The 13,008-nt window shown below is 47.9% G+C and overlaps 1 protein-coding gene across 1 annotated transcript in view; it reads left to right on the top strand.

Moving 5' to 3' along the window:
• The window catches only part of LOC120760647 (transmembrane protein 132B-like), a 201,320-nt gene extending 189,253 nt beyond the window's left edge, over nucleotides 1-12,067 (top strand). Inside the window, exons 6-7 of the mRNA XM_040081123.2 lie at nucleotides 11,744-11,949; nucleotides 12,040-12,067. Of these exons, the coding sequence (XP_039937057.1) occupies nucleotides 11,744-11,949; nucleotides 12,040-12,067 (234 nt within the window). The remainder of the gene's footprint in view (nucleotides 1-11,743; nucleotides 11,950-12,039) is intronic.
• The last annotated feature ends 941 nt before the right edge of the window (nucleotides 12,068-13,008 follow it).

Raw genomic sequence — 13,008 nt, 5'->3', positions numbered from 1 at the left:
GGAAAGAGTTCTCATAATTTGCAGTAAAAGAATCAGATTTATAGGTTTTCTGTGACTCTGGGGATAGATTTTTATGTCACACATAGCTTTTACATAAATTTCTCTTGTGATGAAGTGAAGAGAAGTTAGAAACCTTTTCCCACTCTTCCCATGTCTTTCTCTTCTTTCACTGTGGCATGTTTTCCTACACAACCCTAAGGGAAGATGTTGAAAAACAAATGAAAGGAGAAAAAAAAAATCCCAAAGTACAACAGAAAACTTATGGCAGCACCCTGCAGTTTGTCACTTACCTTTCACGCATGAGCTGGCACGATTGTTTTTGCCCAGATGCAAAGGGGGGAACTGAAGAACTTTACAGATCTGTCTTGGCATTTAGACAGGGTTCATACGAGTCCATGGCAGAAAGACTGACAGGTAGGAAGGGCAGCTCCTTTGCAAATGGATTTTAACAGGGTGTTACTGGATGGGAGAGAAGCCCAGCCCACCCGTGTCACACAGGCTTTGGATGAAAACTGGTCGGTGAAGAGCACGCTGGAGGAGGCAGGTAGCTCTGCACCGATTTTTCTGATAATTCAGCCTCTGCCTTTAAGTGAAAGTCAACAGCGAAGTATTGATTCCAGTAAGTCACGGTTTCTGAAGAGCTCTGTGAAAAAAGGCAAATTTTGTGTCCTCCAGAATGTGGCATTTTGACATTTGCTCTCACTGTGATTAGGCTTTTTTTAAAGTTCTCCTCAAAAGAGGGAAATTCTGTGGTTTGTTTTGTTTTCTGCAATGAGGTCTGCAGCCCCCAGCAGAATCTTTTTGCTGTGATTTTGGGAGTTTTGGACCTGCCACCCACGTGCTGCCAGTGCAGTTCACCTGCCCAGAGGCTGCCCACGACCTGTCCTCAGGGCTCCTCTTCTGCTTCAGGGGTTTGATGGGCTGCGCTCCCTTCTTGGGAAAAAGAAGGATTGTGCCAATTAATTCTGCAGTGAAACACGCCGGGAGGAGTGGCAGAGAAGCTCCAGAGGAAGCCCAAGAGCCCTCGGTGGCTCGTGGCGGGTGTGTGGGGCTGGGTCGCTGGGTTTGGGCAGCAGTGTGCAGGGAAAGGTGCCACCCTCTGACACTCTGCGTCCCTCCTGCCACCCCCCTGCTCTCGCTAGCTCAGTTATTCAGGGGTTTTAGGGAAATATATTTCAGAGAGACAGAATAAAGATTTCAAAAGAGTGGCTCTGAGCCCCAGGTTCCGTCCAAGCTTTATTCTCGATGTGATGTTCCAGGAGCCCGAGGAGAGAGAGCGAGAACCAGGAAGAGACAGGGGTATCTCTAGTTTTGGGCCAAGGAAAGATATTGGCCCTGAGCCAATAGGGTCAGGAGTAGGTATGATAGGGAAAAAGGGTTAAACTACATAGCACAGGCTTCAGGGGGACTCTGAGGGGAAAAACCATTCCTCAGAGGAACACAACCACCCTCGGCAAGGCTGTTCCCCCAACGCTGGGCAAGACACCCCAAGGTCGACACCACGGCTCCAGCCTGTCACTGCGAGGGGAAATGGAGGTGGGAGGTGAGAAATAAAGGTGAGGAGATGAGAGCCCGCTGACTCCTGCAGGGTGGGGACACAGCAGTGGCAGAACGTCCCCATCTCCAGTGCAGCTTGCTCGCTGCCAGCGCCGCGCTAGCCAAACATTTGTGTTACAGTTGCACCAGGCATTTGTAATTCCGCCCGCGTAATTACATTTATAATTAGAAATAATTGTTTGTAAGTATTAAGATACTCTGCTCCACGGAGGCCGGGGTGTGCTGCCTTCACCCCTGTTGGGGTTCGGATGTACCGAGGCAGTGGGAGTGAGAGAGCTGAGAGAGCAGAGCACAGGTCACCCTGAGCTTTCTCCCTAAAGTGGGCTGTTCCTGCAGGGTTTGTTCTGTCCCACTCGCTGCCCCTTCCCGCACCACAGGGACAATTCCCTCCTCTCCTGCTCCAGGTGCAGAACACAAGGGCAGCTGCCGGCGTGAGCAGATCAGATTTTCCATCTCTTTGATACATGGGGACTTTTTCTTCCCCGTCTCTCACCCAGAGGAGCTCCCCGTGTTTCCCTGAGTGAGTACCCAGGAATATTCCCTGAGGGCTGTCCTTGGAGCACAGCTCAGGACAGTCCAGGGGGAAATTCCAGAGCCCTTTTCTGAGCAGGAAGCCTCTCCTGATCCTCTGTGCCATCCTGGATTAGATGAACAAGGCAGCCCAGTATAGTCCAGTCTCAGAAGACCAAAGAAAAATAATTTTTTAGGTGAAGACTCTTGACATTCTTTCCAAACAATTCTGTTGAAGCACTTGGCTGAATGGGTGCAGTTTAAGGGCTGCTTTTCTTAGCTGTGTTGGCTGTCTGAAAGTCCCTTTCCCCCTTTTTTACTAATTAGTGAATTATTTGTTGCTCAGAGACTAAAAACTGACTGGGAAGACTTATGAATGTCGATGCAGCACTGTCTTGGCATAGGACCAGAGTTTCCTTTACAAAACAAAAGTGTGCTGTTGTGTATTTAAGAACTTTCTGGGGATTTTTTTCTAGTTTTCTATTGATCCTTTGGGATAAGGATGGTGTATCCTTGTGTTACTGGGAGAAGATTAAAGGCTAGATTAGTGTGGCAAATATTCATGACTTAAGACATTCCTCTTATTACTGTTAAGCTCCCAGGCTTTACAGCTCTCTGTCTGCTCCTGGGGGCTTTGCAGTGCCGTTGTTGCCACACATTCCCATGGCATCCCTAGGGGAGGGATGCTCTGTGCCACGGTGGGAGGAGTGAGGCCTTCAGTTTTACCTTTGCTGTGTCTCAGGCTCTGCGCTGCCCAGGTGCAGCTCTGAGCTCACACTCAGGGTCACTCAGCTCTCTGCACACAGCAGCCACACAAAACAAATCCTGCTCCTGCTGCACACCAAGGACAACGTTCCAAGCTTCAGCCCCAACAGCACAGACAAGGGTGGCTGGAGGGAGGAACAAGAAGGACGGGACTGCAGAACCTGGAGCTGGAATTGGACAATGAAACCCCAAAGTGCAAATGGACCAGAACTGATCAAAGTGTGAGACCTGGTGACCCTTTGTACACTTTGTGCCCATTTTGGGTCCACCTTGGGTGCAGCCCTGGCCAGGCTCTTGTCCTGCCCAAGGTGTATCCTAAAGGCCTTTTAATAAATATCTCCTTTATTCTCCAGCTCTGCCCGGTCTCTGTTCCAGGCCAGCCTTGCCAAGGCATCAGGAGCAGCACGTGGGGCTCCTTTTCCTGGAGGATTCACCCTGGAGCAGCAGAGGGATTGAGGGCACTGCCCCTGTGGCAGCAGCCTCCCTCTGCTCCTGGTGCAGCTGGGGAAGGCTGAGCGGCCGCTGTCCTGTGCCAGGGCTCTGCACACTCCCTGTCCTTGAGCCTCCTGCACTCTGGGCTGTCACACCTATGGAATATTTGCATTCCCTGGGGTGAAAAATGAGGTTCCCTTTCCTGGTAAAATTTAACAAGTTTAATAAAAAGATAATAAGAGACAGAGATAAAGCAAAGGGTTAAAAGCATTCAGCCAAGAGCGGCCCTACAATCTTGGAGAAATTCCTTAAATACCTTTTCCATTACATCAGCCTGTTGCATATTCATAGACCCTTATGTATATTCATATTTCCCAATATCTGTTTAGCGTGGCCCCTCCTTGGATCCGCCTTTTTAGAGCGTGAGCGTTTCCTGGCTGTGGTTTTATTATCACCTCCCCTTTGGGCCTTGGTCCACACTTCCTTCAGATGGCAGATCCTCATAGCTGGCATATCAATAACGGGGTTTTTATCATATATTTACTGGATATCATCCTGACCAAACAGACAGTTCACTCACAACTATCTCAGCTACCACTACTACCATGTCTAAGTTTTTGTTAATAGCAGGAATAAAAGCAAAGTTATTTTAACATTATACGTACAGCATTCACCTTAATATTTCCGAAAAGCCGATTTTATAACACGTATTTATAACACCAGGAAGGATGAGCAGGCACAGAAGAGTGCTCGGCTTCAGCAGTTACAGCCGAGCTGCTGGGTTTGCTCAAACACAGTCTTCAAAAACCTGTTAAGATTTTGTTGCAGAACTTGGAGGACCTGCAATACATGAAATTGAATGAATATGCATGTAATTGTTTCTTTTTCTCTAATTTCATGGAGCCTTAGATCTTAAATTTCAGTCACAGGGATTAGAGCCGTGAATCATGAACACTAAGTTTACTTAGTGCTCAGAAAATTACTTTTAAAAGCCCATTATTTTACAGAGAACCTTACATCTGATGCTGCCTGAGTATTTTCCCCTCTTACTTCTCTCACCCATCCGCAAATTATTCCGTCAGTTTATAACCCCATTTGTGTGAGAGATTCCATCGGGGGGGAAACAGAGAGGGGGGTAAAAACCCACCTTAGCTTATAGCTCAGACATATGTGTTATTTTCACCTAATTAACAGCTTTTACAGAGCAGGTTCAGTGTTTGCAATTAGACGGATGCAAGAAGGAGCTGGTACCATCTGCTAGGGTTTCACCACATAAACAGCTCTTAAACCCTTCTGGGATAGCAGCTGATGAATATGAAGAATGTGGATGTTTGCATAAACTAACAAGTGCCGGTAATGCCTTATCTGCACAAGTGGAAGGGTCAAATATTTAAGCAAATCCACCTCAGATGTGAGCGTGTGCTCGGGATTTGTGCTGGTGAGAGACTCTTTATCCCAGGGAATGGAGATGTCAGTCTGGAGATGAGCAGGGAAGGATGCTGGCCCAGGAGAGGCACTGCAGCGCGGTGACAAGGCCAGCAGGAGCCAGGCTCTAAAGAGACAGGAACTCACGCGGCAAGGACGGGGCTGACACGGTTTTGATCGCAAGTGGGTAAGGGAGAAAGGAGATCCTGCTCTAAGCTCTGCTCCGTGTGTTCTCATTATCAACAAAAGTAGTGATTGAATGGGGGAAAAAATTATTCCCAAAGCTTTGCATAAACACAAACTGTGCTGAGATTGAAATGAGCTTGAGCTCCCTTCATGTGCACCTGCTCTGCTGCATCCCGGCAGCGGAACTGCCGCTCCATCAAGGGATGATTGCAGTTTGTCCAAACAACTCCAAGTGTGACATACCAGAGAACTTGAGCCTCCAAAACCTACAAGTCTTTGTTCCAAGCTCGTGTCTCGGTTGGCTGTCTCCGTGTTACAATAGACAGTGAAGTCCTCACAGCCTGGGAAGCTCCTGTAAAGCAGGAGAAAGTCTCATTCACTCCAGAGAAAGTCTCTCTTTCACTCCAACAAGGGCTGGATCAAATTTCAAAGGCTGTGTCCCCTCCCGGTTCATCCCGGTTCTCTGGCACGCAGCGGAGCAGGGTCCCAGCTGGTTCCCCACCCCAGGAACGCCAGCGCTCAGACCAACAGCAACACGGCCACCTCCAGCATTTAGCTCCTGGAATTCCTTTCCTGCAGGGGAGGTGACATTCCTTGACATTCCTGAGGGACCAGCCACTGTCCGTGCCAGGCTCCGGGAGCAAAGGCATTCTCTCTTCCAAAGACACCCAGCAGCTTAACGTGGCCACGGATTTCTCCTAATGCAGATGCTCTCTCTTTCTCAGTCTGCACACGGTGATGAGGAATCAGTGGGCAGAGGTAGAAACTAACTTTTAACTCCAAGAGAATTCCTCAACTCGGGGTTGTTTTTTTGTTTTTTTTTTTTTTTTTTTTTTTTTTTTTTTTTTTTTTGGTGGAAAAAGCACAATGAAAAGCTCAGCTGATGGGTAAAGGAACCATTACATGAAGCAGAGAACATTCTGGCAGCCCCCACATGCTGCTTTAGCTGCTCCCCATTTGCTTTTCTCCATGATGGATAAGGAGGAAGCGCGGGAGCATCTGCGCTCGGTGGTGGCGGCTGAGCTGGAATTCCGCAGCAGGCTGGAGGCTGAGTGCACACCCCCCGTCCCCCCTCGACCTGTGCCCTGCCAAACTTCTCCTCTCCAGCAGGAACGCCCCCGCACGGTGCTGGGAGCTGGGACGAGAACGGGAGCAGCTGCTCTGCACCTGGGACTGGAATCCTGGCACATCTCGAGTGTTGTTCAATAATTTCGCACAGATCAACAGTTTTTGAGTAGTGCACACTCCGTTCCGTTCGGCAGGTTCTTAAACCCTCATCGTGCATTCACGGATCAGTGCACCTTCTCCAAGCCTCAGCAGTTGTCTGCATTGTTAAACCCAAATGTTAATGCCTGCCGTGCCGTCCTTCCCTCCAGTTCAGTGCGTTTCAATGGGGGTTAAACGCTAAAACCACTCAAAAACCTCAAACGCTCCTTCACGTCACCACGGGCTCTACCTGCGCTCATCTCCCTCCTCCCTCAGTTTCCTGCTTCTCTTCCTCAGCGGTGTTAAACGCTGATCCTCGGAGAAAATGAGCAGAAACTTCTTCACTGAGACACCCGAAGCACGAGGTGTCAGGAGCTCTGCGGTGCCCATCGCTGCCGGGCTGCTGCTCCCCCTCCACAAACCCACTGCTGTGACCATCCAGGTTTTCTGGTCCCTTGAACACACAGCACTTCAGTGAATTAGCTGCTTTGCCAGATCTGTGCTTTCCCACATGAAGGATTTTCCTGTCAATCTCGCTTCTAGCTCCTCGTTGTTCCCCTCGGGCCCGAGTGTAAATCGCAGCTTGCACTCTGTCCCCCTGCCAGGAGCGCTCTCCAGGACATCCCTGCCTGGCACACACAGCTGGGGTGTTCCTGTCTGTGTCTGTGAGCTTCTTGCAGCTCGTGGGATTATTCTGGGGTCTGTGTCAGGCTGTGTGCTCCCTCCAACAGGGCAAGCGGTTGCCAGGCTGCGTTTCTGTCTTTCATCAGAGACTTTCAAAGTCCAGATTTGAGTTTTGGACCTCTTCCTTTACTCCTTTAGAACAATAAAACTGGGAAGAAAGACCATTACCAAATGATCATGTCAAAATATGAGTTTTGGATCTCCTGCTTCACTCCTTCAGAACGATAAAACCGGGAAGAGAGACCATTACCAATGATCATTTCAAAACGGCCTGGGCTTCCCGAGGGGTTTGATTGTGTAGTTTTGGAAATGCCTGCTGACCAGTGAGACTCTGATACTGGATCATCCTCCACTTGATTCGTTTGCCTTCAGCAGTTTTAAGATCAAGCCTTTGGGTAATTAAAAGAAGAGCAGATGTGTCTGAAAATGACCAACCCAAGCACCAAAGGCAGCCCTGCTCCTGCTGACAGAGGATGTGAGCAGCCTGTTCTTACAGGATACCACCGTGCTGAGGGGCCTGAGCAAACTTCCCTGCCTCAACCCCGATTTCCCCAAGCAGCAAGATTAGGGACACCTCTTGTTTCACTGTAGAGTCTGTGATTTAATTCTTGGTGGATGTTGCAATTAAAGACTACTTAGGATGAAGAGCACTGGAACTGCTTCAGGCTCACCTTGACATATCTCATTTTTTACCTTTTTCCCAGTGAAAGCTGGTGGTAGAGAGGAGGGAAATCATTTTAATCCTGTTTGTAATCCTGTAGCTATTGGACTGCTGTGAGTCAGGCAGTTTGTGTCCTGTTCCTGTATAATATCATTATTCAATGATAAGATGAAAAACAAACACATATCCAGCACATGGGACGGGGAATACTCGACTTAAACTCTTGCTATCATTTCTAAGTAGGAAAGAAACCTTAGAATATATCTCAGGGGATTCCTAAAGCCAACACTTCTGTCTGAAACTGCAGCAGCTATTGCAGAGAACAGTACTTGGAGAACTGATTTGCCAATAAAAACAAATTAACGGGAAAAGAATGTTTCAAAAATGACACTTCCAAGACTATTCTGCACATGTGGAAGATTAAAAGGGAATAAAGCTTCATGTTTTATTAGTTTAAATTCCAGCATCATGTCATTTGCCATCCTTTACCCTGTATATTCCTAATCTGCCATTTGCCTCAAATTGCTTGCAGACAATACCTGCAGACCGCAGTGCACAAGATGAGCTGGGGCAGGGGAGGCAGAAGTGTTGTGAGAGTGATCTGCATGGCAAAATCCGTGCTTGTGGAACAGAAACGGAGCCTGGCAGGGCTGGGATCCCGGGTGGTTTGTGAGGGGCACGGCTGTAGGTAAATCCCAGTGAGAAGCGTTTGCCTGAAGGTGAAAAGAGGTGATCTTGGGGATGAGGTGTGGGCTGGGAAGGCCCTGAGGTGCTGCAGCCAGGAGATGGATGCTCCTGTGGCCTGAAGCATCCTGCTCTCCCCTCCCACCCAAGAGCCTGTGGAGAAGAATAGCTGTGCCCAGCAGGGTTCCAGCATGACCAAAAAACTGCTGAATAATCAGCAGCCACTAGGACTGTGAGTGCCTTGTCTCTTGTGAGGGCTCCTCACAGGATGACCTGCAGGCTGAGGGTGAGCGACGAGCTTGGGAGCAGACCCTGCATGCAGGGATGAGCCAGCAGCAGGCACCGGGTGTTTTCCTGTCAGCTCACATTCCCTGTGTTCTCCCTGCTCCCCCAAAGGGTGCAGAAACCTTTGTGACCTGAACATCAGATGCTTTCCGATGACTCCTCCTCCACTGCTATCTGCCTCTGTTCTGGATTAGCCTAAAATGAGGAGGCAGTCACAGAGCGTAGAGGGCAAATTGTGCTTTTTCACAATTACTCGTGGGGATTGGAGCCAACCACCTGCTTCAAAGCCTGGAGAGGTTAATTGCAGCTCTCTTTCTCTTGACCTGCCTATGGGAGCACATGGTGGCTGGCCTGCTCCCCTGCAAACCGTCTCAAACCGTTCTGGTGCTGTCAGGCAGCTGGCCATGGATGGTGACACACGGCTTCAAACAGCCCTGCCCTGTGCATTTCACATGAGAGGGTGGCACTCGGAGCTTCTGCTGATCCTTCTCGCTGTCTAGTGTTTGCAGGGGAGATTTAAGAGCCTTTCCCCCTCTTTGTTCCCTCGGAAGCAGCAGCTCGAAAGGATTCTGTGTGGAAGTCACCTGCTAGGGCAGCTCTGCCCCTTGGCAAACCCGGGCACAATGGGAAGGGGCAGGCTCTGCCCAAAGGGCAGCACTTGGAGCAGTTCCTCTTCCAGAGCATCACCAGGCACCTCTGATGGCCAGAGAGCGGCTGGAAAAGCATGGAGGGGAGGTAAAGGGAGAGAAAGTGCAGGGGGCCGTTGCTGCAGGGCAGGGAGTGCAGCTGGCAGCCAGTCCCCGAGGCTCGAGGTGTGTCCCATTCCCTCTCCAGAGCGGGGTCACTTGGTGCTGGCATGGAACCACAGCTCCCAGGGTGCAATCAGTTCTTTGTCCTGGCTCTGATGGGGGTCCCAAGTGAAAAATGTCACAGATTTCACAGAATGACTAGGCTGGAAGAGACCTTGATGATCATCCAGCCCATGCCCCAACAGCTCAACAAAACCACAGCACCGAGTGCCACATCCAGCCTTTTTTTAAAAAAAAGGAGTGCTGGACATTTTCTATCCACGCTCAAGGTTCTCATTTCCTTCAGAAGAGCCAAGTTTACTTTCTAGCACCAACTGCAGTGAGGTTAGTGAAAGAAACAGGGCAGTAATTAAATATGAGTGAGCGAAATAGAGGCTTCCCCATGTGAGCTTTAGTCTATCCTGCCTTATCACGGGATTCAGCTGGATTTTCCTTTGAATTATCTGGTATGATGGTACTTAATAGAGTAAACTCAAATTCCAGATAGAGAGCTGAAACAACAATGCCTCTCTTCAAGTTTCCTTATCCAGGCTGGATTATTTTCTGGGAGATGCACTTGAGTGAATCCTGAGCTCTGAACGCTACACAAGGCCACTGGGTGAACTACAGCCCAGTTATATATCCTGCTTTGTACTTACCTTGTGGTCAGTATATAAATGACTGGATGTCTCTGTCTAGACATAAAATCTGTGAAATTTGTAAGCCTAGACTGATACTTTTATAGCTACAATTAATGTCCATCTTTCAGTTCCCTAATTTAGCACCTTTCTTGCCTGCTGACAAGAACATTCGATGCAGTAAGAAAAGGATCTGAAAAATTAGCTGCTGTCTTGTCAGATATTAGTTATTCCCCTGATCCGGCCTTGATGTTTATCCCTCCCTCTTTGAGTTTTCTTAATTATTTCTGTCTTGTATTAATTCTCACATAACTCCCTAGATGTAAGCTTTATGGTTTGGAATCTCAACTGCTCATTCAATTAATGGGCTTGCTTAATGTGCTTAAACTTTCCAGAGACACTCGTGACACATTATGAGGGAGGGAAAAAAAAAGATTCCAAGTGTGCTCCATCTCATTTGTGGTACTCCTGAGCCTGAAGTCCATTTTAAGCTCTTTATCAGATTATCTAGATTTATTGTTTTTATATTCTTGTGCTCATTAAGCATTTATGTGGAGGAGTATTCTCTCCAGAAGAGTGACTTAGTTTCCTTTGCCCCACCCCTCATCACCTGGCTTGGCCCCTCTGTAAATGAGCAATTGCAGTTTCAGTCCATTGAGAAGGATCCCAGGAGCTGACTTGAAAATGGCAAATATGGAAGGACAGGTCTTTTACTTATATCTGAATATTGTGTAGTTTTTGAGCAAAAGAAAGCATCTGCCAGAGATTTTCTCTAATTTTTCTTGGCTCAGTGACTGCTAATCCCTGTTAATATCTGAAAAGATTGGAGGTAGGTTTGCAGAGGGAACCCAAGCTGTGTTCCAGCACAGAAGCCTACATGAGTTCTCTCAGTAATTGCAGGGAACCAGAATTTAAAGACGGGCTCAGCCAGGATCTGGGTGCCAGAGCCTTGACACAGAACAGTCCTGACAGGAGAACAAAGTGCACCTCAGGAGCACAGCCTCGTGTCACCAGCTGTGAAAGGTTCAAACCACACCACATGGACTCTCTCTCCTCAAAGCAGACTGCAGATAAAGATAAAATACATGTGCACGTGCAGGTATATAGCTCATGTTACACATGTATATAAACGTGATTATTGTACATGAATGTTACACATGGCTGGGTGTTTGTGTATATGATCTACAACCATACAATATTTATATTAGAAACCCCTTCCTGACAAAGGAGTCCTGCCTTCCAGGATGCAGGCTGAATTAGTTGCTACATCATGGTTTTACGTAAATAAGGTCTGTGCTCAGGACCTTGATGTGGTGCCAGAAGCTCCCTGGAACCAGGAGGGCAGATGAGCTGCAGTGCACAGCCCACACACTCATTTCAGCAGTGATTTCATCGGATGCCACAAAACAACTATGAATGCATTTTGTTAAAACAATTACTGAGAAGTTTTAAAAAATAATGCTTCTGCTGCACTTCTGCTCATGAGCCATAAGGGGATCTTTGTCTTTCACCACCACAGTGCTGGAGGAAAAGGGAGAGGATTCTGGTTTATGGCTCTGAGTCAGTCTTTTTCTTACTAACATATGGCCCCATTTTTTCCTGGTTCTTTAAGCAAGTTGTAAACATAAACGTTGATGCACATGGAGCTTGATTCATGAAGAGTTTAATTTGCCTAGTATAAAAGATTCACACAGGTTATATAACATCACTAAATTATTTTTGTAGTTTGAGTAGTATCCTTTGAGGAAAGCACAACTCTTTCCCTGGGGTCCATTTATCACTGTTTGCTTCTAATTAGAAAACTGGAAATGCAATATGCATGACTTATATTTGCAGTGTTGTCTTAGGACTGATGCATCATCCTCGTTCTTCCTCAGGAACTTTTCTTCATTTCCTAATTTTTTATACTTTTTTTTTTAAAGGTTTCTGACAGCTGTGACTCCATCTTCGTTAATGGCAAGGAAATGAAGAGCAAAGTGGAGACTATTGTTAACTTCACTTACCAGCATTTTACCACCCAGCTGGAAGTGACAGTCTGGGTCCCCAGGCTCCCTCTGCAGATTGAGATCTCCGACACGGAGCTCAGCCAGATCAAAGGCTGGAGGATTCCCGTCACCTCCAACAAAAGGTGAGTTCACAGCATTGCCTCCTCCAGCTTTTAGAACAGAGCCACCTTCAGAGCATCCCTCAGAATCTAAATTCTCCTGTTTGCCTTTAGCTTTACAGTCTGCCTCAGCCTTCATTGAAACACCCAACAATCGCTGATTTTATCCTGATCTAGGCAGTTTAAAATCAGTGGCTCTGCCTGGAGCATTAATCAGTTCCACACAGTCTCAGGACGTTGTATCACACATTCCAAAGTGCAAAGCTGAGGAAAAGGACCCAGACCTCTCCTGCTGGTGTAACACATCCCTCTGTGTGTGTGTGTGAGGTGTTCAGCGCTGCCAGACCTCCTCTCCTGTCTGCTGTGACAAAGAACAGGGCCAAGGAGGGTTCAGGTGTCACTGCTTGGTGCAGGTGACCAGTCCAGGTCTCTTCCAACCCAAACCCTCTGTGGTTCTGTGCCTGTGGGTGGTTGTTCAGCCTGTGCAGATGCACTGACCTGCAGCTCTGAATTAAGTAACAAACAGCTACTGAAGACCATGTTTCAGCAGGAAAGAGTGGACAGGGAAGAAAGGAGGGGGAAGAGAGTGGGGATTCTGAGCTCTGATCCCATCATTCCCTACTGGAAATGCCTGTTCTGTAATAACCATCATTTGCACAATTTGCAAGATTAAGAACTTCCAGGAACGCTGCTGTGCTGGTGCATTTCGGGCGAAGTTGAAAAATATTGGTGGGGAGAAGGCGTGACACCAGCTCAGATTTATAACCCAGCACAAAAGCCTTGCTGGCAGCAGCCAGAGGAGTGCTAAACACTGTGGCTGTTCCAGCTGGAGCTCTCCAGTGCTCAGGCGAACATCTCAGCTCCTGAAGAGCCCAGACAGCAGCAGAGCAGAATTACCCAACAATTACCTTTGTAAGGGCACAGGACTAGGGGCAGTAGCACACAATAGTCACAAAAAGAGCTCCAGAGAAGGGCAATGACTAACCTCTTGATTATGTGGATGTATTTTTGGCTATGACAGAAGAGGTGATGAGAATCTGGCACAAGAGAAATCAGTGTTTGCTCCAGTGGCAAAGGCAGCGT

This window comes from Hirundo rustica, chromosome 17 (assembly GCF_015227805.2).
Source record: "Hirundo rustica isolate bHirRus1 chromosome 17, bHirRus1.pri.v3, whole genome shotgun sequence".
Taxonomy (NCBI): Eukaryota; Metazoa; Chordata; class Aves; order Passeriformes; family Hirundinidae; genus Hirundo; species Hirundo rustica.
The sequence above is the reverse complement of the archived record's forward strand: the minus strand, read 5'-3'. Positions and strand labels throughout refer to the sequence as shown.